The sequence below is a fragment of the Emydura macquarii genome, unplaced genomic scaffold (assembly GCF_026122565.2).
Source record: "Emydura macquarii macquarii isolate MOO-44397 ecotype Brisbane River unplaced genomic scaffold, CSIRO-AGI_Emac_v2 contig_1045, whole genome shotgun sequence".
In the NCBI taxonomy this organism is placed as follows: Eukaryota; Metazoa; Chordata; order Testudines; family Chelidae; genus Emydura; species Emydura macquarii.
This window is the reverse complement of record NW_027131182.1, coordinates 16349540-16377508: the sequence shown is the minus strand read 5'-3', so window position 1 is coordinate 16377508 and position 27969 is coordinate 16349540. Positions and strand designations below refer to the sequence as shown.

Sequence of the window (27969 nt, the reverse complement as noted above, 5' to 3'; positions counted from 1 at the left end):
TGCGGGCGGGCGCGCGCTGTCTGTTTGCTCCTCCCCCCGAGCCGCCGTTTCTCTCCCGGCTTCTATATCGCTATGCGCAGACTCGGCTCCTGGCTCAAGATGGCGGCTTCGGATAAACAGAAACATGAGCACGGGCGGGTGAAGATCGGGCACTACATCCTGGGGGACACACTGGGCGTGGGCACCTTCGGCAAAGTCAAGGGTGAGAGCCGGGAGGGGACCCCCCGAGGGGCCGGGGGACCTGATGCCCTTTCCACTAAGCCCCCTGGAGGCGGGGAGGGCTGCGGGGCCCGGCCGGGAGGAGCTGGGTCCCTCTAGTTCCCGACTCGTCCCTCAGCCGCGCCCGGGGAAGGGGAGTTGGGGGTCGGGTCTCTGTTCCCTCGGGCGGGGTCCCCAGGGCAGTAACCTTGCAGGCTGGCGTCTCTCCCTCCCCAGCCCCGATCCTTCCGGCCTCGGCCCCACTGGGCGCCGGCTCGAGCCCTCCCCGGTGAGCGCCGCCGTCCTGCGCGGGAGGGTGGCGGTGGCGGGCCGCCCGCGCCATGCCAGCGGCGTGCTGGGCGAGCGCCCGCGGGGGTGGGGGAAGGCTAGCTGCCATGCGGCCTGGGCACGTGGGGCGCAGCTCGGGCGGGCGCCTTGCCGCGGTCCGCGCCAGGCTCCGCTCGTGGCTGGGAGCGGGCTCGCTCCTGACACGTACCTTTATCCTAACGGGGCTGCAGCAGCCGCAGAGCCCGGGCATCTGCCGCGCAGCAGGAGCAGCTGTCAGCCGCCGGCCGGCTGTGCACGCTTCTAAACTGGACTCGCACCCGCGCCATCGCCAGCTGGCTAGGCTGAAAAAGGCGATCAGGGCTGCGCTTTGTCATGGGCGGTAATGACAGAGAAGAAAACTCCCCACCCCGCTGTGGGCAGTCAACGGACATTTCCTGGTGTTGGCTGGACCGCGGTTCGAGACAGGGTAACGGGTAGATGATCATTGGGTTTGGTGCGGCAATTCCTACGTTTTCAGGTGGTTCTGAAATTTTAGCCGAGGACCACCTATTTGCAAACTAGGAGGTGGGCGGGCTGCTAGAGCAGAACCGAGCAAAGGCTACATTAATGTTGGCAGAGGTTCCAGGAAGCTCATGTTCTCGGTGGAAGGCCAGGTAGCTGTGTCAGGGACAGCTCTTCAGTGCAGGGGTGATCTTTCATTGGGACCATCCACATCTGTGGAAGGTGGACAAGTGTTAGCCTGGCATTTCAGTTAGGCCTCATTTGAACATCTATGCATGGTTCAATATTACAGCCTGGAAAACTGGTGAAATCAGTGCTATGCTTTTTGAAGTAATCTGTAGTTAAGACTACAGTAGATAATGGGGTGGAAATGGCTTCTGTCTTGTAAACATTGGCAGGAAGCTACAGTTGAATTTGCTGATTTTGACGATGTTTGGGACCTACTGTCTTAGAACCAGAAGTAACCATTATTTAGAGGAGAAATAGCTTTCTTCCATTTAAAACCCCCCCCTGAAATTCAGTGTCACATCTTCAATTAACTAACCACATTTGTATTTAGAATAGTCTGATTTATACAATAAAAAACTGAAGTTAACATTAACTTGGTCTTTGTACTTAATTTTGTGAGATTGCCCCCAAAGTATTTAAAATGAAACTTTGAAAATGTAGAGTGCTGCATAAACACTGATGCTCAGCAGCTCTGTAAGGCAGAAACTTTTCCCAGTTTACAAATGGGGAAATAGGGTACATCACAACTTCGCTGTCTCCAACTCGTTGTATGGTCTTGGGTATGTCTACACAGCAAATTAACCACAATAGTAGTGTAGATGTGGCAGCATGAGCTAGCAACTAAAGTAGTGTGGAAGTATGTGTCTTGCAAATTGAGAGTTGCAAATCAATTTGTGGGATCTAAGGAAGGGATTATGGAGGAAAGGGTGACCATCTGAAACTTGAAATGACAGATGAATTTGTTGAGATGACAATTGTAAAATTGGCCACCTCCTTTCTTCTTCAGGATGAGGAAGTAATGGGAATAGAAACCGTTGCTGAGAAACTTTGGAGGTACTTCCTCCACTGCACCTAGTCGAAGTGTCTCTTTCTGCATGCAACAGGGTGTTGTGAGAAGGTTTCCTGAAGAGGTATGGGGATGTGATGCTGTCAGAGACTGAAATCCTTTGTGTACAACTTCTAATACCCATTGGTGGTAGGTATTTGTAGTCCATATGCCTACAAAAAAGAAAAACAGGAGCCAAAGGGAGGAACTCTTTTTTTCTAGAAATGAGGCCTCTTCCTAGAAAAATCCCTAGCTCTCTGATACAGGTATAAGGAAGACTGAGAGCTCTGTCTTAAAAATGAATGGGGTCTGGCTTGTTTCCTCTCCTGAGATGATATATTTAGATTCAGAGATTGGAGCATCAGTCTGGAATCCTTCAGTAAGTGCAGTATCTCATTAGTTTTAAAATTAAGCAGATCATGGCACTCAAAAGGCAGATCTTCACTAGTGGCCTAAACCTCTCTTGGAATTCCTGATGACTGCATCCAGAATGGTCTTCTCATAGTGACCACAGTGGCCATTGATCTGGTTGCAGTGTTGGCAGTCTGCAAACTCAGTGAGGTCTGCAAATCAATTGTTGCCATCAATTGACCTTTTGAATCTACTGGTCTTTGTTAATCTCTAGTCTCCTGAGGAAATTTCTCAGATAGCTGCAAAACTTTGTCCCATTGCATGAAATCGTACTTGGTCAATAGGTCTTTGTAACTGGCTATATGAATCTGTAAACTAGCAGAAAAGTAAACTTTTCTCCCCGGGGGGATATGTTTTTCTTGGGCTCCTTGGCCCAGATCTAAATAGGGTTTAGGTACCTAAAGTTTTGTTGTAAAAGTTCCCTATGCACCTAAGTTTCTGCTTTTGGGCATGCACACACCACTTGCTCCAGGCATCCAGACATCTAAACTCTAGCAGCATCCTCCGGCAGAGAATGCCTGTCTTCTCCTGGTTTATCTCACCTGCAATATGGTAAGTATCCAATATGGCAAGTATGCTCAGATGCAGAATGTCCAATTTAGTTGATCTTTCTTTTACAATTTCATGGAGATCTCAGGTGTCTGCCATTCTTTTAAAAAGGTCCTGGAAGGCCCTGAAATTGTCTAGAATGGATGCACTTATAAGGAGTCACACCCTCATCAGGTGATGAGAATGATATGAGCAGAGGCCAGGCTGACCTCATATGCCTTCACAACGTCTTTCTCTTTACTAAGGAGTTTGTGTTCTCCAGATTGTTGTAATTCTTGATGGACAGATTGATTGCTCCCTAGCAGAATTTTTAGGAGGAGGCAGTCCTACTCTGGCACCTTGAAATAGAGTAAGGGGCAGTCACTAAAGGCTGTGGAGTTCTATGAGCCTAAGAGTGCTGGGTAAGTTCCCCAGAAAGGAAGGATGTACAGTGCCGCATTGGAGAGAACCCTGGAGCATGAGACCTCTTTGGAGCATGAGGCTTGTGCTGAGGCAAACTTTTCACAGGAGCACAACCATGAAATAGTCTGTGAAAGGGTGAATGCCTCCTAGGAGCTCTTCTGATCATAAGGAGTAGAGGATGCTGAAATGTAAAATTCCTCTAAAGGAGGTGCAGATATCTGTGGACTGGAAACAAGAAAAGTTTCTGATTTTAAAGTCTGGGAGGCAGCTACCTGTACTGATGAGTCCGGACAGGAAGAGATTTTTATCTTTAGTACCGCTAGGTTCCCCTACCAACCAAACCCTGGACATGTGATAAGAGAGATGTCCAGCAATGACAACTCTGGTTTCAGGAGTGATCATAAAGTCCACAGGAGATGTAAATGCAGCTTTAGTAGGTGAAGGCAGAACTGGGACCATCAGCACTGGAAGTGTACACTTGGAAGAAGTTTTGTCAGAGCACAGTGCTAATGACTAAGGCCTATAGTGTTGATGACAATGTTGTCAAGGAGGTGACACTGATCACTGAGGAAACAAGAAGCAGTACCAAAGGTAAAAGCTGCAATCCCTCAGCCTTAAGCCCTCTGTGCCAATGTGATTTCGAAGGAGCTGATTTTGGTGCACTGACATGATGAACCTTTGGCCTCTTCTTGGCTTGGTCCTAAACCCCACCAGGAAATCTATGATCTTTCCTGCTTTAAGCAGCAGACGCTACTGCCTGACATAAGGATGGATGGTGAATGAACTTGGTGTTTGCCAGCAGCAGGTTTCTTGATTAGCAGATCTCTATCTTCTGGAGCGACATCCTTATAGTTGGGGCACTTGGAATTGGTTTCACAGCAGGCAATGGCTGCTCCTTTGACTCAGACACACTGCATAGATTTCTCCATCAAAAATAATTTTCAGCATGCATCACAATCTATCTATGTGCACGTATGGGGGGAAAAACCTACATATGGCACATTGAAAGAATCACAGCCTTAGACTAACAAACCAAACATCAGTGTGTGTATTAACAGTTACTGCAGCCTCGGATGCAGGCAAATTTTAAAGCCTGGAGACTTGCTCTACACCATTAATCTCTCCTTGGTACTGAGGAGTAGATTCACTGAGGAATAAATTTTGGTTTTTTTAGTCCAACTGGCTTTAATTTAGCAAACAACACTAAACTAATTATAATCCTGAACTATCTAAGAACTGTGGGGAAACTGGACATGGGAGACTCAGACTTGCCAACACAGGTGGTAAGAAGTAACTGAAAGGCAGTTGGGGATGTTCTAGTCTTTATAGTATTGACCATACTAGCCATAAGTGAAATGGAGAACTTGTATGTTCTAGTTTGTGAAGCTACAGTTACATGTAATGCTGCACTGGTAGCTTTACCAGATAAGGAATGGAATTGTACTAAGGGCTGAAAAGAGATGTAGTCATGAAAAAATGTACATTGTTTTATTGGTGTAACTATGTGTTTGACTGGCTAAGGTGTGTTGTGCAATCGAGAGAAGAAAGTAGCTAGTAGTAAACAAGGCACAAAACAGTCTAAAATGTGATAAACAATTTAACATAGATCTAACTATGAATTGTGTTACTGTTAAGCTTTTCCCAGAATGCTTTTAACTCTTGTTTAACTGAGGGAAAATGTAATTTCAATGCTAGATGCAGAAACTGATCAAAAAGATAAGATAAAGATCTTGTTGCTGCTTAACCAAACTGCACGCTGCACCAAGGTGTAGCTAGTGCAGATATCTCAGCTTTGCTGAGTTCTGGAATGCTATTTTCAAAACAAGATAAGAAACTGGTAATAACTGGCATGTAAATCTTGGGTAATGTATAAAATCTTCTGTCTGTTGTAAACTGGGGAAAGTATATTAATAGAGTTGAGCTCGCACTTTGGAACAGACTGAAAGATGTGAGTGCTGTGAAACTCTTCTTCCCATAGATCAGCACAACACAGAAAGCAATCCATCTTTGATTGAGCCTGAGTTATCTGAGGTTTTATCAATAAAATAATAACCTTAATAACATGTTGGTGTAAGTTACATGCACAGCCTCAATGGACACTGCTGGCTAGCTAAAACATTCTAGGCTCAGACATGTGAGATGGACACACCTGTGGGAGAGCATTTGTCCACAAAGAATCTAAGAACTGTACTCTTTATTACTGTATTATATAACCTTTATTATAGACTTGGGTGAAAGCTGACTGTTCCCTCTATGGGTCAGTTAACTTCTTTTTCATCGCTACTAGCTGCCTAGGTTGTCCTTGCAAGACCAAGTTAAGATGTTAATATTCTAACAGGGAACTATCCTGACGTACCGGGTGAATGGGCTCTTACATAACACTGGGAAGTTTTGCCATCTGAACTTTGTGGTTCTAGTGTTCTCGTTATGCTTCCAGACTTCATGTTGGTTCTGCTGTGCTGACTAATACAGCAGATGTTATATGTAATAGACTACTAAGAAAAGTAGTATCGAAGTAGTATCACATTCTCTCAGAAATAACTCTTCCATGTAACTAAAGTAGCAATAGTTGGTTTAAAATCTAGAAACGGTGCAGTCCCTGCCTTCAAAGATTTTGAAAATTAATCCATTCATTCTTATGCACTTTGGGCAGATTAGGGACAGGTTGATTCATCTCACAGCAGGACAGGATTTTTAATAAAACTATTTGAGTGATCTGTATAGGTTTTTATACCACACTTATAGTATCTGAGTATTCCAGTTTCTCATTGAAAGGCTTTCTTTCAGAGTCATGGTGTGGTTTTGGGTTTTCAGCTGGGATTTGAATTGAGACTGGTCATTTGGCATGTGAGGATTAAAGGCGAGGAATATTGTGTAAAGTGTGGTGTAAAAGACTGAAGATTCATGGGAAAATTCAGATCCTGAACTCTAATTCTTGTCTAAACTGAATGCCTATGTAAGAGTGAAGATGGATTTGTAAGACAAGATCTTCTAGTGCACTGCTGACCAAAACCAAAATTTTATGGAGTCTTCCCTTGACTCTGGAGTCAGCCATGAAGAAATGGCATGGCAAGGGCAGTTCTGCAGAGGAAGGAACAGAACTCTGACAGCATCTCAATTGCCAGGCCAGTTGTAGCTGCCAGAGCATCCACTGAACTGGACAAGAGCGAGCTAAGTACATGCAGATTCTACGAAGGTTACATTTATACTTATGTAAAGTACAGACACTGCTCACCCAGCTAGCACAGTTATAAATAGCAGTGTAGATCACAAGGCACAGCTTAGGGGAGTGGTGTCCTACACACCTGAAGCCCCAGGGTATATATGGTATATGGGCACTCTACATACCCAAGCAGGGCCTTCCACATCTACATTGCTATTTTTATTTATTTTTAGCAGTATAGATGTGGGAGGCTCTGCTTGGGTATTCTTAGCAGTGTCATGTACTGCTGCTGGAGCCTTCCCTTGCCATGGGGAGATGTTCTAGCAGGGAGGAGGCAGCATCTTGTCCCCCGCCAGAGCCTCTCTCTGCCACCATCCCCTGCCAGAACCTTTTCTTGCTGCAGTGTAAGACTCCAGCAGCAGAGAGTCACTGCAGCCTTTCCTCGCTGCCTCCCCCTGCCAGAGACTTTCACTGCAAAGTAGGCCAATGGGATCCCTACTTAATAAGGAATGCAAATGCTTGGGGATACAAAATGGCTTAGAGGCCTGGTCTACATTCCCATTGACTTACTTACATTGCCATACTGTGATATCTTTATTGTGCTGCGTCGACAGGAGATACTCTCCTGTCAACGCAGCCTTTATTCCTTTCAAAGAGGTGGATTAATGGCGTTGACTGGAGAGCGCTTCTGGGATCAATTGAGAGGATCTCCATGACCCATTCAATCAATCCTACTGCATTGATCCCCAGGAGCTGGCAGTGTTGAGGATTCTCTTCTCCGAGGTGTAGCAAAATAGAGGGAAGACATGAAAAAGTATCGAGTCCCTTGTGAGACAGGCAAAATCCTTATTCAAACAAAATTAGTGCAATAGGGATATAGATTTGTTCTTGAACTTCTAACTTGACTCATTTTACCCTGTAAGTATGGAGGAGGGGAAGCTCCTAAACAAAATCTAACTTGTAACCTTCTCCAGGATAATGAAGATAGGAGGAACATTCTTGTCTTGCAGGGTGTTTTCAGACCATAAAAGGCTCCAAATGAGATTTATTTTTCTGAAGCGTGCTTGGCAATCCTGACTGATTTCCCTTCTTCCTTCCAGTTGGCAAACACGAGCTTACTGGGCACAAAGTGGCAGTGAAGATACTGAATCGACAGAAGATTCGCAGCCTTGATGTTGTAGGAAAAATCCGCAGAGAGATTCAGAACCTCAAGCTTTTTAGACATCCACATATAATTAAATTGTAAGTTTTGGATTTTATTATCTCTGTAATAAGCAGTAATAGATATCTTGTATTTCATTGTTGACTGGAACATTATTAACATAAAATATCAATAACAGTGTTAACTTAAAGGTAGAGGGCAATGTTACATTTTACTGGAGCAGTAACGTTTTTTTTATATCAGCTGTCCAATTTCAGTATATGGGATTTTTTTCCAGGTCTTTTGTGCAATACATCTTAAGGAAATTGGTTTTCTTTAAGAGAGAGTTTCCTTAGATCTTTATTGGTTGCAAATTCATCGATAATCAATATTAGTAAATGGAATGGCTAACACAAATAAACGTATAAGCCTTGGGTCCTCAACTGCTAGTTAGAATAAAGTGGCTATATTGGACTGTATATTTCTGTGTGTAAAATGGCAGTGAGTAATTTGGGGTGGAGTTGAGGGGAAATATGTCTGGACCTCTGTACAGAAACTATTCTACCCTAAATGTTTTCTAGCTTCATGCCAGTTAGTGCACTGTGGTGCATTCAAATGTAGGTTTGCTCTTCAGAAGTTTCTTTGAACCAGGGATCAGTAATCTCTTGCATACATTACTTTAATATATAGAAGGTGAAGAGCTCTAAAAAGGGTGTGTCCTTACTGCAGAGTTAATTCAAGTGATTGGCCCTCTGGTGTGAGCAGCGATCCTGCAGTCAACTGCATTCATGCTGGTAATTTATTCATATGAAGCATTAAAACTTCTGGGGTTATATCAGATGGTTCTTAACACTGCAGTAAGTTGAGCTGCTCTGGTTCTTTACTAGTGAATTGTGGGAGAATTTGTGTGTTCTGGTCACAGGTGGGAGTGGGGGTTGGAGGATGGCATTGGAGGATTATTAGCACTTAAGTGGCTTAGCCTGCATCCGTACTGCAAGGTGTATGGGTTACCAGTAGGGATGTAAAATACTAAACGGTTAACCAACAAGTATTAGTCTTACCATTAAGACTAATACTTACCTGTTAACCAGCAACACAGGCTTTCCGTCTCCATGGTGACAGTGTCAGGTCATGGTGGAGGCAGCTACACTGCTGAGGCTGCCTGGTGAGGCCAAGGCCCTGGTGTAGATGGCACTGGGGAGTGCCCTGCTGCAGAACACTGGGGACCATGGGTCTGAGATGGGGGTCCCCAGCAGAGCCAGGCTGGGGGTGGGGTGTGGGGGGATACAAAACTATCAGTTAAATGGTTAACCAATATAATTTTAATAGTTTAAATGGTTACCTTTTGTGACTGATATTTACATCTCTAGTTACCAGTCAAGAGTGCAAGCAGCACTTGGGTTTTAGCCTGTACTAGTTAGCTTAGATGTTAAGCACCACTATGCTTGGATGAGAGGCTTTTTGTATTAGAGCTGGGTTAAGGGTAACAGCTGAATAAAAACCAGAGTTTGGTCTGTAATGAAGACAGAGAAATCCTCCATCCCAAAATGCAAATCTTCCTCAATTAGAACATTGCAAGCTTAGACAACTAAAACCTACTTTCTTTATTCTGAGATTGCAGTGCACACCTATTTAAGAAATTGTTCAACGCTCTCATGATTTATATAATATGGTATAAAACTTTTTTCCTAATTTTTTTTGCTACGTCTTAAGTGTTTCTCCCCATGTAAGTGTGTAGTTGTAATGTTAAGTATAGTTTCAAGCTTATTTTACCAACTAAGAATTATTAGAATTCTGTTTTTTGTTTATTTTTTTTTTAAATTGCTTGCCTTAATTTGAAATGTAACCTCTTGTGATCTTAAACTTTTTTAACAATAGGTCACAACTTTTTTCCACTTCTAAACTTTTGTTCATCTGATCAAATCTTAAAATTGCAGCATGTTAAATTGAAGGTTGACAATTTCATGGCTGAAGTGCTGTAATATTAATTTTTCTCTACAAACTGGTCTCACTTTCTCTGGAATATTAATTTAAGATAGTGTTTCCTAAAGTATGAGGCACATCCTCAAAGATTAAGAGTGCAAAGAACTAGTAGGCAGAGGGGCAAGGTGTCTCAGATGTTCTCCAGAAGCAAGTTATATATTTTGAAAACAGTAAGGCCTTGTGTACATTAAGAAATATTTGCTGCCATAGCCATGCTATCAAACCTTCCAAGTATAGATGTAGCTTGTATTGGGGATAAATATGTTTGTCAGCACAGCTTACATCAGTTACCCAGGAGACATGAGTTATACTGGCAAAAGCACTTTTATGCTGGTATAAATGCATCTGCACTAGGATTATACCAGCAGAGCTGTGTGGGAGCAGGGAGGAATTTACACCTGAGTGATACAGCTATGCTGGTATAAATTCCAAGTGTAGACCAGGCCCAAGTCTCTAGCTGTTACAGATGTAAAGTTAACCCTGAAAACATAACCCCTAGTCATTGGTGAAGTAATATCTGGCTGAGGCCAGGTCAGCAACTAAAATTTAGGTTGACATGGCTACCGGTAAAGGGCATGAAAAATCTATCTCTGTAAGCTGTGTCTACATGATGAGGTTATGTCAGTATAGTTACATGCCACTATAGTCCCTATAGCATAGAAATGGTCTGGGTTTTTAGGCTACGTTTACACTGACGGCGGCAAAATCGCCGCTGCCAGATTGATCTTTCAGGATCAATTGCGCGGTCGGTAAGACCCGCTCAATCGATCAGGAAGTCGACTGAGTAAGTCCACCCCCTCAAGTAGCATAGCACTGAGTCGACGGGAATGCTGTTCCTGTTGGCTCAGCGCAGTGTGAACAGCGCGCAGAAAGGAAGCTGAGCAGTCGATATCAGTTACGCAAACTACTCTGCGTAGTTTGTGTCACTCCCGTCGACTGCCGCCAATTCGCGTGGTCAGTGTGAACCAGCCCTCAGAGAGCCTGAAACAGGAGTTCTGAGGTGTAAACTGTCCCATGTATTTTAGTGGGTTGGTGTACCTGGGATGACCAATGATGCTTCTTAAATGTCAATATTGTTAACTACTTCACTGCTCAAAAAGGAGGGGACATATCCTATTACAAAGATCTAAACAATGTATTTGGAATGAATGACCACTCATTTTGGGTATGCCTAAAACCATGTGGTGGGATTGAAGCTGGGTGCAATTGGTTTAATTTTCTCTAACGGAGACTCAGCTTTCAAAAGTTCAGTAAACAGGTTTAAACAATGTTAGAAATAACTTCAGAAGTCATAATGTAGTATATTAGACAATTTCATTGTATTGTAAGATACTAGCAAATCATTTAATGACCAAGAATGAGTCACTAAAATGAAATATATAAAACTAAATCAAAGGATTAACTTCCTCAGTAGTCTCATAAGGTAGAATAACAGCCTCAGAATTCAGGATACATTAGAAATCTGAGTATTAGAGTATATTCTGTTAAATATTTTGATTGTTTACAAATTAGCCAGTATTAATCACCTACCTGGTCTGATAGCTCATTCTTGTCAGTGAAGCCCAAGAATAGCTTGTCCAGGCATGTTGAAACCTTAGTTTTTCCTTACCCTGGGGAATCTTTCTATAAGAAAACACTGTAGTCCTGTGGTGTCTACAAGAAGTTAATTTGTACCATCAGTATACATTGAATGCCTAAACTCAGTTACCACATGATGTTGCTGCCTGTCTGTCTTCATCCACCATCTCCTACTGTTATGCCCAGTTATCACATCTCATCTAAATACTGTATAGACTGTAAAATAATTGAACAGAAAGACTTCGGTCTCTTCCTTGTTCTGGAAAGCAGTAGCTGGCTTTTGGATGCTGTAGAACTAATACATGAAATGTCACATAAGACACAAGCCTGAGCGTGTTTTGTTTAACAGTTGATTAGACTGCTAAATTAACCACTTCCACATTACTTTAGTAAGCTTCCTAATTTTCTCTGCACTTGTTCTATCACTACACCTTAAACACCTTCCGGCTTCTATTTTATAAATATATTAAATATGTTTGACTCCTTGTACAATAACAATATTGTGTTGTCAGTGATGCCTTTTGTCTATAACAAGTATTTGTCTTTTCCTTAGCTCTTTTTACTTATGGAAAAGGGGTAATACTACTTTTTAATAGGACTAAGAAACTTCTGTTCATAATATGCTGGCTAAGACTGGGCCTCCTATTTGGAAGTGTAAATTATCTTTAATATGCTTCCATGTGTTACTGCAGTTGTCCCATTCCCTGAAGGGAGATACTGAAACAAGGATGTCTGAACAACTTAATTTCATTTAGGAAATATTTAGTTCTAAGGTACATCTTATATCAGATTCATTTAACAAAACTTGAGGTCCTTTTAATTAAAGGTAACTAGTTGTATATTTTGGATGTGCAGTGGAATTAATAGATGTGTTACCTTTATTAGGTACCAGGTCATCAGTACACCATCTGACATTTTCATGGTGATGGAATATGTTTCTGGAGGGGAACTGTTCGATTATATCTGTAAAAATGGAAGGGTAAGAGGAACTTCAGCTCTACGAAACAGTCGATTGCATTTAATAATCACTTATGCAAAAATGGTTCTCACTAGGTGAAGGCCTGTTCTTATTTAGTCTTGCAGTTAACAGCAATGGGTAATGGGTCTCAAAGTATCCTATCCTTTTTCTGACTTAGTAAGCTTTGCCCTGAAGCTAACACTGAATAAGTGGCATCTGTTAATTTAAACTTATGGAATTTCATTTATAAATGGACAGTTTTATCTTATTCTTTAAAACTATACTTGCCTCTTTAATTGAATAGTGATATTAATTTTAATCAGTCAAATCTACTGCAACTATGCAAAGTAGAGACTATAACTTTGTGTAACCAGTCGTTTTTAACTTTTTAACGGTTTTGATCAAGTTGAATTTTCAACTTTCAATGATTGTTTTAACCTGATATATCAAATGCCTTTTCTACATAAAGCAAAAATAGTGAATGTGTGAATACTAAAGATGTTAGTTCCTAATCACATGACATCTTGGACAGCCATGCTTCTGAAATTGGATTGAAATAAGCAAGTTTTGATTGTGTAATTGACTCAATGAATAACTTTTTTAAAAGTGTTCTGTTTATGGCATTGTGGGCTGGAAGAATTCATTCTGGGTTCTACTGTTGGCTTTGCCTCTTAATCGTGTGGCATTGGTTAGTCAGTTCATCTTTCCATCTGTTGTTTTGTCAATAAAGTGTCCAGACTAAAATACTTGAGTGTAACCTGTTGCATTCTTTAATTCATCAAAAGACTAACTTGCATGGAAATCTAATACAAATAATACTTACTCTCTTGCTGATTCAAGAAAAATGTTGGATAGATAAGAGTACTTTAAATGGTTTCTTTTCCTTTCTTAGCTTGATGAGAAGGAGAGTAGACGTTTATTCCAGCAAATCCTTTCTGGTGTGGATTATTGTCACAGGCATATGGTTGTACATAGAGACTTGAAACCTGAAAACGTACTACTTGATGCGCACATGAATGCCAAGATAGCTGATTTTGGTGAGCATTTTTTATTCTAAATTCCATAATGTTCAAGTTTAATCAAATGCTATTTATTAATGCAGAAAATATTCAGTTATTGGAGTTCAGAAACTTGGATACTGTGGTGATGGGCACGGTACAAGAACCTAAAGAGTGTCTGTAAAAGAAATATGTGTGCTAAGTGATGTTCTGAATTCTTGTCTCCTCATAGGTTATATTTTAGCCAGACATTTTCTGTGACTGGATAGAAACTGATAGTCTGGCCTGGTCTGGTAGAACAAAAGTGTCACTAAGATAGTATTTAATTTTTTATTTAACATGTATTACTCATAACTTCATTTATTCCAAGACTGATCTTTGGCAAGTTCTATGTCTTTCTCTACTTGTACAGTCAGGACAACTATCCACTTTTATTCTAATAACTCTATCTTCTGACCCACAAGGACAATTCAGCAAATGTTATAAGAATGACCTCATTCTAATGTGAAAGGCATTCACAGTGATATAGCACTCAGTACTATTATTCAGTACTACTTTCCATATCTAACTATAAATTTAACTTAAAATTTAAAAAAAAAAAAAAAAAAAAAAAAAAAAAAAAAGGGGGGGGGGGGGTAAAAAGATCTACCCTGATGTCGACAGAGTATAAAATTGAAACTTAAGATAATGAAAGGTAAAAGAGGAACTAACCTCTTACTAATTCTTGCACTTGCTATATATTGTCTGCTTAGCCAAGGGAAGGAAGGTTATAGTTCATTACTTGTACTTGCTATAAAAGAGCACAAAATACAACTATAGAAAGTCAGTGGCAGCTAGTTTTCAGGACTGCCAGCATCAGGAAACCTTCTTGCCATATAAACATAGAAAGGTATCCATATTGCTACATAATCCTGATATTTCTCTTGTAGACATAGTGGATTATACCCGCCCTTGTAAAGCGCTTTGAGATCTCTGATGAAAGGTGCTATATAAATGCTAAGTATTCAATTATTTCAAAGGTATGGTGTTCAAATACATTGGGGGTTGGGAGTCCTGTTAATTCTTTCTGTCAAAGGGATTACTACATTTATATGCAGAATGTGTTTAGATGAACGATGATTTACTGCATTTTGTTTTGCTGTAACAGAGTATTAACTGTTAAAATTTATGCATGGTAAGAGCCATTTTAACAAAGCTGTTAAATTTATTTAACTAAAGAAGAGTATTTATAAAGAAACCTGTTCAGTTTAATAAGTATTAAAACTAGTTGAGGCACCTTTCCTTGTCACTTCAGATACAAAAAAGGATTATTGCATTAGTACTGTAAGCCATAGCCAGAACACTCAATCCTATCCGAGCAGTTTTTTGCAACTTCCCCATGGGTGTCAGGAGATACTGCCCACCTACTGCAGTAGGTATAGTCACTATATTGTTCTGTAAAGAGCTGCTATTGACTCTTGTGTTCTGCAAAAGCTATTCCTTGGAGTGTTCTGTGGTGGTGTCTTCCACTTCACGTATTTGGAAGAAATCAGTTAAGAATGTTTTCCCTTGTTGAAGTCCCACCTTACTGTAGTCCTCTGTCTCCCTTAGAACAACTCAGTCCTCAGCTATGTTTCTGGGTGATCCAAAACAGACCTTGCTTGCTGCATCTTGGAATGAATGCACACTCTGAGGCATGCCTCGATCATGTGCATACATGTCTTCGCTCTTGCTCTTCAATATCAGTTCAGTAAAACTAATTTCTGGTCAACTGTATGCAGCCTCTTACACTGCATTGTTCTGTTTCTGTACACACGTCAGTAATCCTAAAAAACTGTCTTTTTAATTTAGAAAAAGTAAACAGTAACTTTACTCTTATTAGCTTTAGTGTTTGATTACATACTGTATGTGCATCATAATCCAGTTTGCTCTAGCTGAATTTTTTAGTAGCTGCTTTTGTGCTCTTTCAGGTCTATCAAATATGATGTCAGATGGAGAGTTTTTAAGAACAAGCTGTGGTTCCCCTAACTATGCTGCACCAGAAGTAATTTCAGGAAGGTAGTATCTCTTGTATTTGATAAATGTGTGCATGTAGTTGAAAAATATCTTGCTGTTTAATACTAAAGACAACAAGACAATATGGCAATACACAAACTCAAAGTTGAAAAAGTTGATTTCCCTCCCTTGCTAGTTTCTGAGATTTACCTTTACATTGATTTGTGGCCCAGTAAGCTTTAATGGCTCCAAATCCCCCAGGCCTCCTCTCTGCATTGGACTTGAATTAGGTTTGCAGTGCCAGGGCAGAGGGGGTGTGAGAGTGTGAGGGAGAGAGAGAGAGAAAAATATATATCACAGTGGGTCACCAAAAAAAAAAGACCAAATGCAGTTGGTGGGTTGCCTTAGTGAAAAGTTTGGGAAGTATTGACTTAGTGAATCATAATGCACCCTTTGGAAGAATGAACAGATAGAAAAGTTCCAGACAATTCAGTCTGGTACTAGTGCAAACTTTTACTGTGGTGTGTGAAACCCCATGTAACTTTCCTCCATTTAGCTCAAGCCTATAACTATTAAATCCTCCAAAACAGTTAGTCAACCCTAGAGTATGCTAGAGTGCAGTCAGATGTGTGACTTGCCATTTGTATAGGTATACCCATGCTAGCTTTAATCTTGCTAGCTTGCTAAAAGTCAGCAATGAAGACACAGCGATGCTTGCTAGCAATGCATGTATGTACCCAGGGGACTATGTAGGCTTATACAGCCGAAGTTGAAGCCCATGCCACTGTTGCATTTTTATTGCTATTTTTACCCAGTAAGCTAGGTAAATTAAATTTGGCACAAGTATACAGTACCTACACGAGCTGCAAATCGCACCTCCGATTGCAGAATAAACATACCCTTTTTGTCATCTGTCCTGGGCAACCCACTAGCTTTCACTCTGCTGCAATAGTTAGGATTGCTGAGCATAATCCAGGCATCTGATTTATTAGTATTAGGGACAAGGAAACCTGGGAACTTGTACTCAACTGTCGTTTTTAATCAGCATTAAACTCATAATTTCCCAGCCCCCCTAAGATGTTCACTACTCATATTTTTGTGGTTTGAATATAATTGTCAAATACATATTTACATTGATCTGCCTTGTCACTGTAGTAGGCCTTCCCCTCTGTTTAGCACTATGGTAAATTACATAGATGGGTGATTCATACAAAGAGAGCAGAATTCTATGCTTCCATGCCCTAACTGTCTGGTGAACATCTTCACACTCATGTGCATACTGGGCCTCCCCTGAACAGTGCTGGTAGGCCTAAACTTGTCTGTGTCTGTCCCTTTAACTGCTACAGCATGTAAACAGGTTGCAAAAAGATATATATTTTAATGTACTACACTACTATAACTTATTAACAACTAACTTTTTCCAGATTATATGCAGGTCCAGAAGTAGATATTTGGAGCAGTGGAGTTATTCTCTATGCTCTGTTATGTGGAACTCTTCCATTTGATGATGATCATGTGCCAACGCTTTTTAAGAAGATATGTGATGGTATCTTTTATACCCCTCAATATCTGAATCCATCTGTGATTAGCCTTCTGAAACACATGCTGCAGGTGGATCCCATGAAGAGAGCTACAATCAGAGACATTAGGTAAAACACCAACTGATGTCTAATCACAGATGCTACAATGATGGTCCCAGTACAAATCAACAGAACTAAGAAATCATTCATAAAAATGCTTCTGCCATACAATCTATTGTTACTCTGAGTTAGTATACCTATGTGTTTTGGCTTTTAGAAATCTGACAATCTACAAATGGCAAAATTTGCTTACAAATGCTTATGATTAGAATTCTGCTACTACTAATACACTTAAAAGGTATAGGAGTTCAAGAAATTGAAGTGTCTGTATTGATCCTTGAGGGAAAAGAGATCCTACTAAAAATTGGGATTTGAGCAGGAAGAGACAAAAGTAAAAGATAGGTGTTAATTTTAGTGTGTAATAATAAAAAACTTTTCTTGCACCTTTCATCAGAAGATGTCAAAGTGCTTTATGAACGGTAAGCCATATAATTGGGTAGGTGGGTGGCATACTAATCTTACAGATTCTGTACTTTATTCATTAAAAGAGAAGCTAAGCGATGGGATGAACGTGTCTGGGGAAGTCTGTGGCAGGATAGCCTAATCAAGTGCTTTAACTAGAAGACTGTTGTACAGGACAAATTGCAAAATATTTTAGTTTCCTTGATTAACTGCCTGTTAATCTTCATCTAAATTTATGAAGATGTATAACATTTTCTTACACTTGACTACAAATCAAGTCATTGCAAACTTCTTGTTTATCTGAGTTTCATGTCTTACCATTTGACAATTCTAATATAGCTAGCTCAGTACACTAAAGTGACAAATCTGCTCTTTATTGTATTTTCCAATGGATCAGACCATTTTGAAAAATAAGGTTTCTGCTGCATTTTAACTTTTATGGTGTTTTGAAAATATAAACTGTTAATCTTTGTCCTTGTAAGATGGTTAATACCAGACACAGTACCAAAGGTTTGCAGCGTGACAGACTTTTTTCTTACTGTTTTCATGGCAGCTCAGTCTACTAACTTTGGGGGCAGTGAGGGAAGGTGGCTCTTGAATACAGATTAGAATGAATGATGGCTAATGTAATGAAACTGAAATTTTGATTTTACATCTACCAATTTCTTTTCTATACCTATTAAAGACGTTATTCATTATGACAGGACTAGGGATCTTTTTTTTCTTATGCACAGGAAGTATGTGGCTTGGGGGAGTGGAGCAGGCTGAATTTTTTTGACTAATAGAAAATTTGCCCAAAAAATGCATTTTTCAAGGCACCAGAACTATTTGTGAATTTGGGGCAAATTCAACAAATACTTTTGACAGAAAAAATTGGAAATATTTTGAAAATTAAAATGTTTTGTTTCAACCATTTCGAAACATTTTGACTTTGTTTCAGAATTTAGCTAGATTTTTTTTTTAACTGAAAAACCCAAAATGAAACAAACCAAAATTTGTTGTTTGGGTCAAATAAAACTTTTTTTTATCTAAAACAAGGGGTTTTTTTTAGTTTGTTGTTTCTGAGAGAAACTGAAAGAATTGATTGCGATTTCAACCCGGTTTCTTTCTTTTGGGATTTTTTTTGTTCAGCCCATGGACTGAAAAGTCAATTATTGGTTCAGTTCTAGTGGGGGAGTAGAAGGGGAAAAACCTAATGTTTGATAATCAAGCACAGTAAATATTATAACTGCTTGATGGCAGTAACAAACAACTCCTTGTTTTTTGGAGTTTACAGTCTGGTCCTCAAACAGCCTGCTGCAATGTGCTTCAAGTAGGGTAAGGTAGATTTGAAATATTAAGGTCATGTCTACGCTAGGTGGAAAAAAAGGTGGCCAACACAATGTAAAATCCTAGTGTAGACAAAGCAAATTGTAGTTGCATGTTCCTAATGTATGAGTCTCTACCAGCTACGTCAAGTAGAATTACAACTTGCTTACTAGCACTTTGTTAAAAACAAACAAACAAACAAAAAAACCCCACCACTTTTCCTGGTGATGAGCTGACCTAAAAGAAAGCAGAGTAACAAGCAGAGTGCCCCAGGGGTCGTGGGGCCAGTTTTGTTCAACATCTTCATTTAATGATCCGGAGGATGGATTGTCATCTGCAAACTTGCAATCCACTAACTGGGGGGAGTCGTAGATACACTGGAGGGTAGGAAAAGGATACAGAGTGACCTATCCAAATTAGAAGATTGGGCCAAAAGAAATCTGAGGTTCAATGAGGACAAGTGCAGAGTCTTGCACTTAGGACGAAAGAATCCCATGCACTGCTACAGACTGGGGACTGACTGGCTAGGCACCAGTTCTGCAGAAAAGGACCTGGGGATTACAGTGGACAAGAAGCTGGATATGAGTCAACAGTGTGCCCTTACTGCCAAGAAGGCTAACTGTATATTGGGCTGTAGTAGGAGCATTGCCAGAAGATTGAGGGAAGTGATTATTCCCCTCTATTTGGCATTGGTGAGGCCACATTTGGAGTATTGTGTCCCGTTTTGGGCCCCCCACTACAGGAGGGATGTGGACAAATTAGAGAGAGTCCAGCAGAGGGCAACGAAAATGATTAGGGGGCTGGAGCACAAGACGTATGAGGAGAGGGTGAAGGAAGTAGACTTGTTTAGTCTGCAGAAGAGAAGGGGGGGGGGATTTGATAGCAGCCTTCAACTACCTGAAGGGGGGTTCCAGGGAGGATGAAACTAGGCTTTTCTCAGTGGTGGCAGACGACAGAACGAGGAGCAATGGTCTGAAGTCACAGTGGAGGAGGTCTAGGTTGGATATTAGGAAAAACATTTTCACTAGGAGGGTGATGAAGCACTGGAATGGGTTACCTAGTGAGGTGATGGAATCTCCATCCTTAAAAGTTTTTAAGGTGTGGCTTGACAAAGCCCTGGCTGGGATAATTTAGTTGGGATTGGCTCTGCTTTGAGCAGGGGGTTGGACTAGATGACCTCCTGAGGTCTCTTCCAACTCTAATATTCTATGAGAGCTTTCAGGTTTACTAGTAATGGGTTATCCTGACATCTGCAATTTTCCTTTTTAGGAAAACAAATGCTTTACTAAATCTAATAATTTGTTAATAAAAGTTTGTCTCAAGGAAAACCAAATAGTTAAAAAGTTTACATAAAATCTACGTGGCTGCATTCAAAACTACTTATTTTTACATCTAGGGAGCATGAGTGGTTCAAGCAGGACCTTCCCAAGTATCTCTTTCCTGAAGACCCATCATATAGCTCAACCATGATTGATGATGAAGCCTTAAAGGAGGTGTGTGATAAGTGTGAATGCACAGAAGAGGAAGTGCTAAGCTGTTTATATAACCGGAATCATCAAGACCCTTTAGCGGTTGCCTATCACCTCATTATAGATAACAGAAGAATAATGAATGAGGCCAAAGACTTCTACTTGGCAACAAGCCCACCAGATTCTTTTCTTGATGATCATCATTTGTCTCGCCCTCATCCTGAAAGAGTGCCATTTCTAGTAGCTGAAGCACCACGGCCACGCCACACACTGGATGAGCTCAACCCACAGAAGTCAAAACACCAAGGTGTAAGAAGAGCTAAGTGGCATTTAGGAATTCGGAGTCAAAGTCGACCAAATGACATCATGGCAGAAGTTTGTCGAGCAATTAAACAACTGGATTACGAATGGAAGGTGAGGGAGGGAACAAAGGACTTATTGACAGATGGTTATGAAATCTTAAAACACTAAGTTGATACATTACTTTAGGAGTTTTAAGTGTTGTATTCATTATTTGTCACTCGCTATCTTTAAAAATTATAATGGAAATTAACTATTTCATCTGTATCCTTTACCAGGTTGTAAATCCATACTACTTGCGTGTTCGAAGGAAGAATCCAGTGACTAGTACATATTCTAAAATGAGTTTACAGTTATACCAGGTGGACAGTAGGACGTACTTACTGGACTTCCGTAGCATTGATGGTATGTGAAGGAGAATAAATACATAACTATTGGAATAATGTAATTATACAAAATTGAAGAAACTGTAGTGGTCTAATGCTGACTTTCACACTTAAATATCAGTCAGAAATGTGGTTTGGAAAGCAATGAGGACTTGAGGCATTGTCTTCACTAAGGAGGAAAGGTGTGGGTGGGCTTAATTTGTTTAGCTAACTTGAGCTAAAATCCTAGCAAAGACAAGGCAGTTGTAGTTTTCACGTGAGTTGGCAGGTCAGAATAAAGACTATGGGGGAGACTAGTCTTTACCTGGACCTATTAACTACAACTGCCTTGTCTCCTCTAGGATTTTACTTCAGGTTAACGCATTATTTCCTTGTGAAGACAGCTTGACAACTACTAATGCAAAGTTGTCCCGTGCTCTGCCACATCATGTATCATATTGTAAAGCATGAAGGATTCTTTCTCCAAGAATCAGGCAGCACAGACAACATCAAAGAGGTTTATTCACGATACCAAGAAGTCTGAGAAATCAGCTTCAGCTTCATGATGTTACAGTGGTCAATTATATACCCTTTCTTATTGATTACATAATACGTTTTAAATTCTTTATCTATTCACTTACAAATACAGACATTGTCCCATCCGGAGAGACAACAGTGATAATGATCATTATATACATGCAGAGACCCTTTTAATCACTTTACTTACATCAAGGATGCTAGGGTTGCACTCAGTGGGGGTAGGGTGGAGGGAGAAGGGGGGGGGATCTTTACAGATAGGTGGCAGACAGACAGAAATTCTAAAAGCAAATGTGGTGTTCTTATCGAAATTAAAATCACTAAGAGGACATCTGGCCACCTGGGTCATCGGATGTTTGCACGAGCCATTGTCCTTGGGGATTAGCCATTTACATGAGTTTCAATGTAAACTTGCTAGCTGAAAACAACCTCAAGCCTTACAATATGTATGATGTAGCCCTGTCTGCTATTACTAATTCTTCTGAAATAATTAACAATAGACAAGTAGAATATGTAATCCATCTGTTTAGAATAGATAAGGTTTTAGGCTAGACAGATTGGCTCCTATAGAATTAGACACTGGCCTGCATCTAGTTATATGTAAAGTGGATGTGTTTGTGGTAAATATCTATTCTATGTGTGGGAGTTAAGGTAGGATAGAGGTAGTGGTTAGTCTCTGAATTTGTTCAATATGGCTACATTAGTTATAGTGGTGGGTACTTGGGGATCATGTAGAGAGCAAGACTTGAATATTACTCAGGATTGCATGCTGATAAGTAGAGGGAAGGTGGTGTGGCGGACTGAAAAGTTTGAATTGGAGTAGGATGTCTGGCTTAGTGACTGATACATAGTTCTGCAAAACTTTGAAGGTAGATTTTGTCAAAGGGTGTGTTAACCTGCAAGTAACCCTGCGATACTTTCTGATACCTTGGCTGTGAACTAATATACAGTATTTACCTTTTAAAACATTCATTGAAACACAAATACTGTTAGAGCTGTAATTCTCAGCAAAACTTTTGGTTTTGGGATTTACTTCACAAAAAAAAGTTATCCTTATTCTCCTATCTACACCTATGAAAATTGACCCTTTTAGGTACTTGTAAAATTGATCTGTGGCTTGTAGACAAAGCAGTCTGACATTCCAAAAACGTTTAAGCTCTTGTTAAAACAGAATGCCTTTTTGTTTGTTCAATTACTCTTCCAATTGCTTCAATTTGTCTGTCGTGTCGTCCGTGTCCCCCCCCCCCACACACACACACACACACACACACACAGACTGCAAATGAGAAATCTCAGACAGAATTGTTAATACAAAATTAGGTTTCGGGGTGAGTGTCAGATTTCAGAGCAAACAGTTGTTTAAAATCTTTACTATGGAATTCCTATCTCAACTCCATAAACTGATCTGTCTAAAATACAAAGTGAGGAATAAATTCAATGGTGGTGAAAATTTAAATATTTAAACTTTTATTTTTCAATATTGTAGAAGTGCATGGTTTAGAACATAGCTATTAGACTATGCAAACAGATTTGTAAACTAATTTGAGTAAATGATAGTTGAAGAATGTGGCTGAAGGGCTGCTGCCCTGTTTCTTCATCTTAATAAACTGTGTGTAAACGTCTTTCAGAGTGACTTGAATGTTACTCTGTTTTAATCCTGTGGAAAAATACATAGGTTTGCTGCATCTGCTATACATTATTTAATTTGTAACACACACACATGCAAATAGTGTGCAAATAAAGGTAGAAAACAGATTATCTTTCAAAGATTTGGTATTAATGGGGGAAGAGGCACCTCAAATTCTCACCTCAGTGGCTATTTGTTCCATTTGCCATTGTAAAGTTTCATCAGTGTTTTTTTCCTTTTTTTTCCTAGATGAAATTATTGAAGCAAAATCGGGGACTACCACTCCACAAAGATCAGGTTCTGTGAGCAACTATAGATCTTGTCAAAAGGATTCTGATGGTGATGCTCAAGGAAAATCTGTGGATATGTCCCTTACCTCATCAATGACATCTTCACTTGACTCTTCTTCAGCTGACTTAACCCCAAGACCAGGGAGTCACACCATAGAATTTTTTGAGATGTGTGCAAATCTTATTAAAATACTTGCACAATAATTTTGAAGATTGGCTTATTTCTTTTATAGCAATAAGCATGCCTAAATCATAGTCAAATGCTTCCAATTATAATCAAGTTCCAATTAACTAAGGCGCTGAAGACTAGCCACATAATGCAGTTTGCACAGGGATTGAAACATAATTAAGCGGTTAGATCTCTAATACACTGAAGCTGAAGTGAATTATGACTACATTGTCCACTATTCAGTGGTATAATACAGGTACAGTAAATTACAGGCCCTCTGGGTTGTTCTCAACATTTTACACTGAGTGCACATTAGGCTTCATAGAATATTACTGTTAACCATAAGGACTTTTTTTATTTGTCTTTATGCAGGTGATAATTTCGTTGCAGTGTAGGTAAATGTTCACCTGCTAGCCTAGTGGCCTATGAAAGTGACTTATTGGGCGCAATCTGCCATTGCTCCCCAGTTTCAGTATACTATTCAGTTGTCTAACAGCAAGAACACGTTCAAACTGCTGTGATGTTCATCCCACTTATAATTGGCAGTAAATAGTCAAGCTAGTTCGGGTGAATATTTTAAAGCAAATCATAACTTACTACTTTTTTAATAACTTTGATAGTTTTTGATTGTGTATATGTTGGAGAGTCCAAACAGGCAGCATTTCTTATGCATTTGAATACTATGTAAGCACTAAATATGAAATCCTGTGAGCTGTATTAGGTCAGTAAAACAATTGTGATCCCATATCACAGGGTTTAAGGAGACTCTTCAGTTTCCTATGTACCATGGAACAGAATTTCACAAGAAGGAAGGCTTTCAGTGGGTTCATGAACTGTACAGATTCACAGCCCATTTTACAGTAGTAGCAGTGGAGCAGCTCTTTGCATGCTACTACAGGCTGAGGATTCTGTTCCTTAGCTCTGTCTGTGCTTTTGCAGAATCTTTGAGTTTATTCTTAAATTATCAGTGTTCTTTATATCACTTTCTGGGTCAGCATAGGATTGTACAGAACTCATTTTGCAGTTGGAGCTATTTATCTAGATTAGGATGCCCAAATCTTTTTTTTTTTTTTTTTTTTTTTTTTTTTTTTTTTTTATAGCACATCTTGATGATTTAATTAAATGATTCTAAAACTAACAGTGCATATTTAAACTGAAATTTACAACTGATCAATGCTAATAAAAGCACATAGATCTGAGTGTTAATATTCCAATGAATGTTTAACAATCTATCACAAATGTTGACATAATTGGCATGAATAAGTTAATGCTTCTAAATTTACCAGGTCTCCTCCAGTTTTTCAGAAAGAAATTTCATTTGATTTTTAAAAAAATGTAATAGAGAAATCATAGCACATACACATAATGAAAACATTTTATGTTTCTCTGTTTGTAGTTGGATGTACTTTTGTCCCTTTGGTTATGACAAATGCAAATATAAAGCAATTTGTATATGCCAGAAAACATGTTTTAATCTTACACGTGAGTTGTGTGTTAACTTCAAAATAGGGTTCATTAGATCTTCAGTCCCCTCAGTTTTTCTTTACAATACAACTTTGTAATTGGGAGAACCTAAACGTATAGAGTGAAATCTTGACTACACTGAAGTTAATGGGAGTTTTGTCATTTGATTTCAATTTGTCTAGGACTCACCCGCAGCAAACTGCTAAATATAGACATAGTAAGATAGTTTATCCTTGCATAGAGTAGTACAATAATCTGGGTTATCTGACATCAGAAGTTCATCGATATGTGTTTCTAATATGCACTGAGTTTGAAACCTACAGCTGCTTAAGCCACAGGATCTGCTGTGTCTAGCATTATGAATTTAGGAGTTACATGATCTAGCCAGTAAGTGGGTACAAGTTACAACTTCAACTGTTGTCCCTCTGTTTTCAGAGTAGTGTCCACGTGGTATCTATAAAGCAAGATTACACTACTGTATTTCAAAACAGAAGGCTGTAGTTTTGTTCAAAATTATGCTGTGGGTTTATACTGCTGACTTTGTAAATTACATGTTAGCATGGGGGACCAATTACAAATTCTACTTTTTAAAATGCTTTAGTTGTATCAGAATTTGACACATCTATTCAGTAAATTATTGTGATCCCTTTTAACTATGCTATTTTATTTTGAAATTGTTAAATATTGCACAAATAGGATAACAAACGCACAGATTTTTATTGCAGTATTTCCTCTTCTGGCATCTGTTGGGAACACTTAAATTGTCTATTTTGCATATGTTAGATTTAATCCTTACAACCAGTAGCTGTTCCTGGTTTGCAAATACTTTGTAATGCTGAACACAGATGTAAAATGTCAAAATGCACATAACTTTCAATTTTTTAATACTTTTCCACCTCTTGTGCTTTAAGGCGACCATGTTTTTACTTTGTCTTCTTGATGGATGAAGGTTGAAATACATTTCTGGCAGAATGCAAAGTTTTAAAGTAAATTTTTATTGGTGTGATCTGTTTTGATAGCCAAAAGCTTTCTCATTGAATTGATTTTTTTTATACTGAGCAGTGAAGGAAGAAGTAAGACTATTTAATGAATTTTATTCCTGCTTCATTGATTTGTTTCATAACTGAACACCAAGATCTGAACTGTAAAACTGCTTTCATCAGACCTTCCTATTGCTCTTGCAATGAAGACATAAAGCTGACTTTCTTAAAATGTTGTATTAGTATTTAGCTATCAAAATAAACTGTTTCATTGCAAAACATAGGGGGGCTCTGTTGGGGAGATCTTACTCAACTACATCTTTAATAATCACAAAGGGAATACTGAGAATTGGCCAAGTACATTGCCTTTTAGATTCCTTCCCCCCCCCCCCCCCCTCCGCCCCCCGGGAGCTTGCTTTACATGGATGGAGCCCCTCAAATATTCTTGCATTTTTATTGTAATTGTTCATAAGATGTGGATAAATCTTTGTCCACATTTAATGTAACTTACACTGGTAAGGTGGTAAAAGTCCATCTTTGTGGTGCAATATTTCAGAGACTGTGTTCCATGTATGTCTTGACATTGAAATAAAATATTTACTTTGTCAGTTGATTACCATTGTATGTTGTAAGAAATGGACACTTTTTTTCTTACAAACAAGATGTGCCTACTTCCTATTGCAATTTTTGGCAATACTGAATTAAAAATGCTTGTTATAGCTGTATGACTTTTTACCTTTCAAGGACATGAAATTGTATGTTGAGTATTTTAAATTTACCAACAATCTCGTTTGAAAATTTGTGTGCATGCTATCTTGTCTTCTGTTATCCATACATAAAATTTTGTATACTAATTTAAAGTGGATGCTGCATTTATTTCAAATCCAGAAAACTACTTATAGTATAGACTAAACTAATGGAGCAATAATAACCCTGAATGACCACTGAATGAATTCCATCTTTCAGATCTGTAGCATGCTCATTATTGATGCCACTATCCTCCTACAAGACATTTATCACTAAACATGCTTTATGGCTGTCACTACATTAGCTTAGCAGTTTGATCTACTTTATACCCCATAAATCTACATTACTACAGAACTTGACTTCAGCTGAAAGATTAGTGTTGAATGTTCAGCACTAGTGTCTAAACACTCAATGAGTCTGAGAATAATGGCTTCAGTTTTATAGGCATAGGTAATACCTGCAACAACTTTCTCCATAGCTGTAGGAATTGTATGAACTTTCTTTTTAGATAGTTACAGACAAAGCGGGTTATACCAAGAATGCTGGTTATCGGAGCTTGCCAAATTCTATTGTAAAAGGCTTGTAGGATCCATAATTACCATGGAAGTCCTCACTCTTGACATGCTATTGAAAACCTTTGTAGCTTACAGATGGGTGTTTAATACTTGCTTAAATATTGTCTTTGAATACTTACTCTGGCATGATTACTAGTGGCTGGAAGGTGGAATTTGCTAATTTCAGACTGGAAATAAGGCATTTTTTTAATGGTGAGAGTAATAACTGGAATAATTTAAATTTGGAGTCTCTATCACCAACCATTTTTAAATCAAGACAGGATGCTTTTCTAAAAGATATGCTCTAATTATTTTGGGGAAGTTCTATGGCCTGTGTTATAGAGGTGGTCAGACTAGATGATCATAATGGTCCCTTCTGGCCTTTGCACCTATAGGGGAATAAAGAGTTTCCTGGAGGTTAGTGGTTCTGTCAAATGCATCAATTCTTCAAGTGCTTGCTCATGTCTATTTCATGCTATGGGTGTGAATGCTGCATGTACGGTTGCTGGTGATTTTTCTCTTAGTGGTATCCATAGGGCTGGCTCTAGTGCCTTCTGGAGCTACATGTGTATGCACCGCTATAAGGGGTGCTGCTGTCTTCGTATCTTCAGTTCCTTCTTACTAGCTGTGACTGTTACCTGGAATGATCCTTCTTGCTCTTGCAAGGTTTTCCCGGTGGTTTGGACTCTTGTCCTATATTGTGTAGTTAGTGTACATAGCTCTTCTACACTAAGAATAAAGAGGCCCAGAGACAACCTGTTTGGACACAAGGTTAATTCAATGGGCAGCTTCTAGTTACATATCTCTAGCCAGCAGGCTCTGCTGGCGAGGTACGATTTTCACCTCAGACTCACTGGCCAAATTTAAGGACTCCCTGCTGTAAGAGTTGAGGCAGGAATTCATGGCCATTCTGGAGGAG

General features: G+C 39.5%; 1 protein-coding gene across 1 annotated transcript; it reads left to right on the top strand.

The window, feature by feature from the left end:
• On the top strand, nt 1-26603 carry PRKAA1 (protein kinase AMP-activated catalytic subunit alpha 1). The gene is made up of 9 exons (XM_067545570.1): nt 1-202; nt 7667-7808; nt 12154-12247; nt 13119-13263; nt 15174-15261; nt 16623-16847; nt 19945-20431; nt 20596-20722; nt 23096-26603. The coding sequence occupies exons 1-9, from the start codon at nt 73-75 to the stop codon at nt 23338-23340; spliced, it is 1683 nt and encodes a 560-aa protein (XP_067401671.1). The 5' UTR covers nt 1-72; the 3' UTR covers nt 23341-26603.
• Nucleotides 26604-27969: the final 1366 nt, after the last annotated feature.

Bases quoted from the DNA above. Each gene is read 5' to 3' on its own strand.
- PRKAA1 (XM_067545570.1), top strand. From the start codon at position 73: ATGCGCAGACTCGGCTCCTGGCTCAAGATGGCGGCTTCGGATAAACAG. The intron at 15,262-16,622 runs GTAGTATCTCTT...AACTTTTTCCAG, and splicing joins CCAGAAGTAATTTCAGGAAG to ATTATATGCAGGTCCAGAAG. The intron at 20,432-20,595 runs GTGAGGGAGGGA...ATCCTTTACCAG, and splicing joins AACTGGATTACGAATGGAAG to GTTGTAAATCCATACTACTT.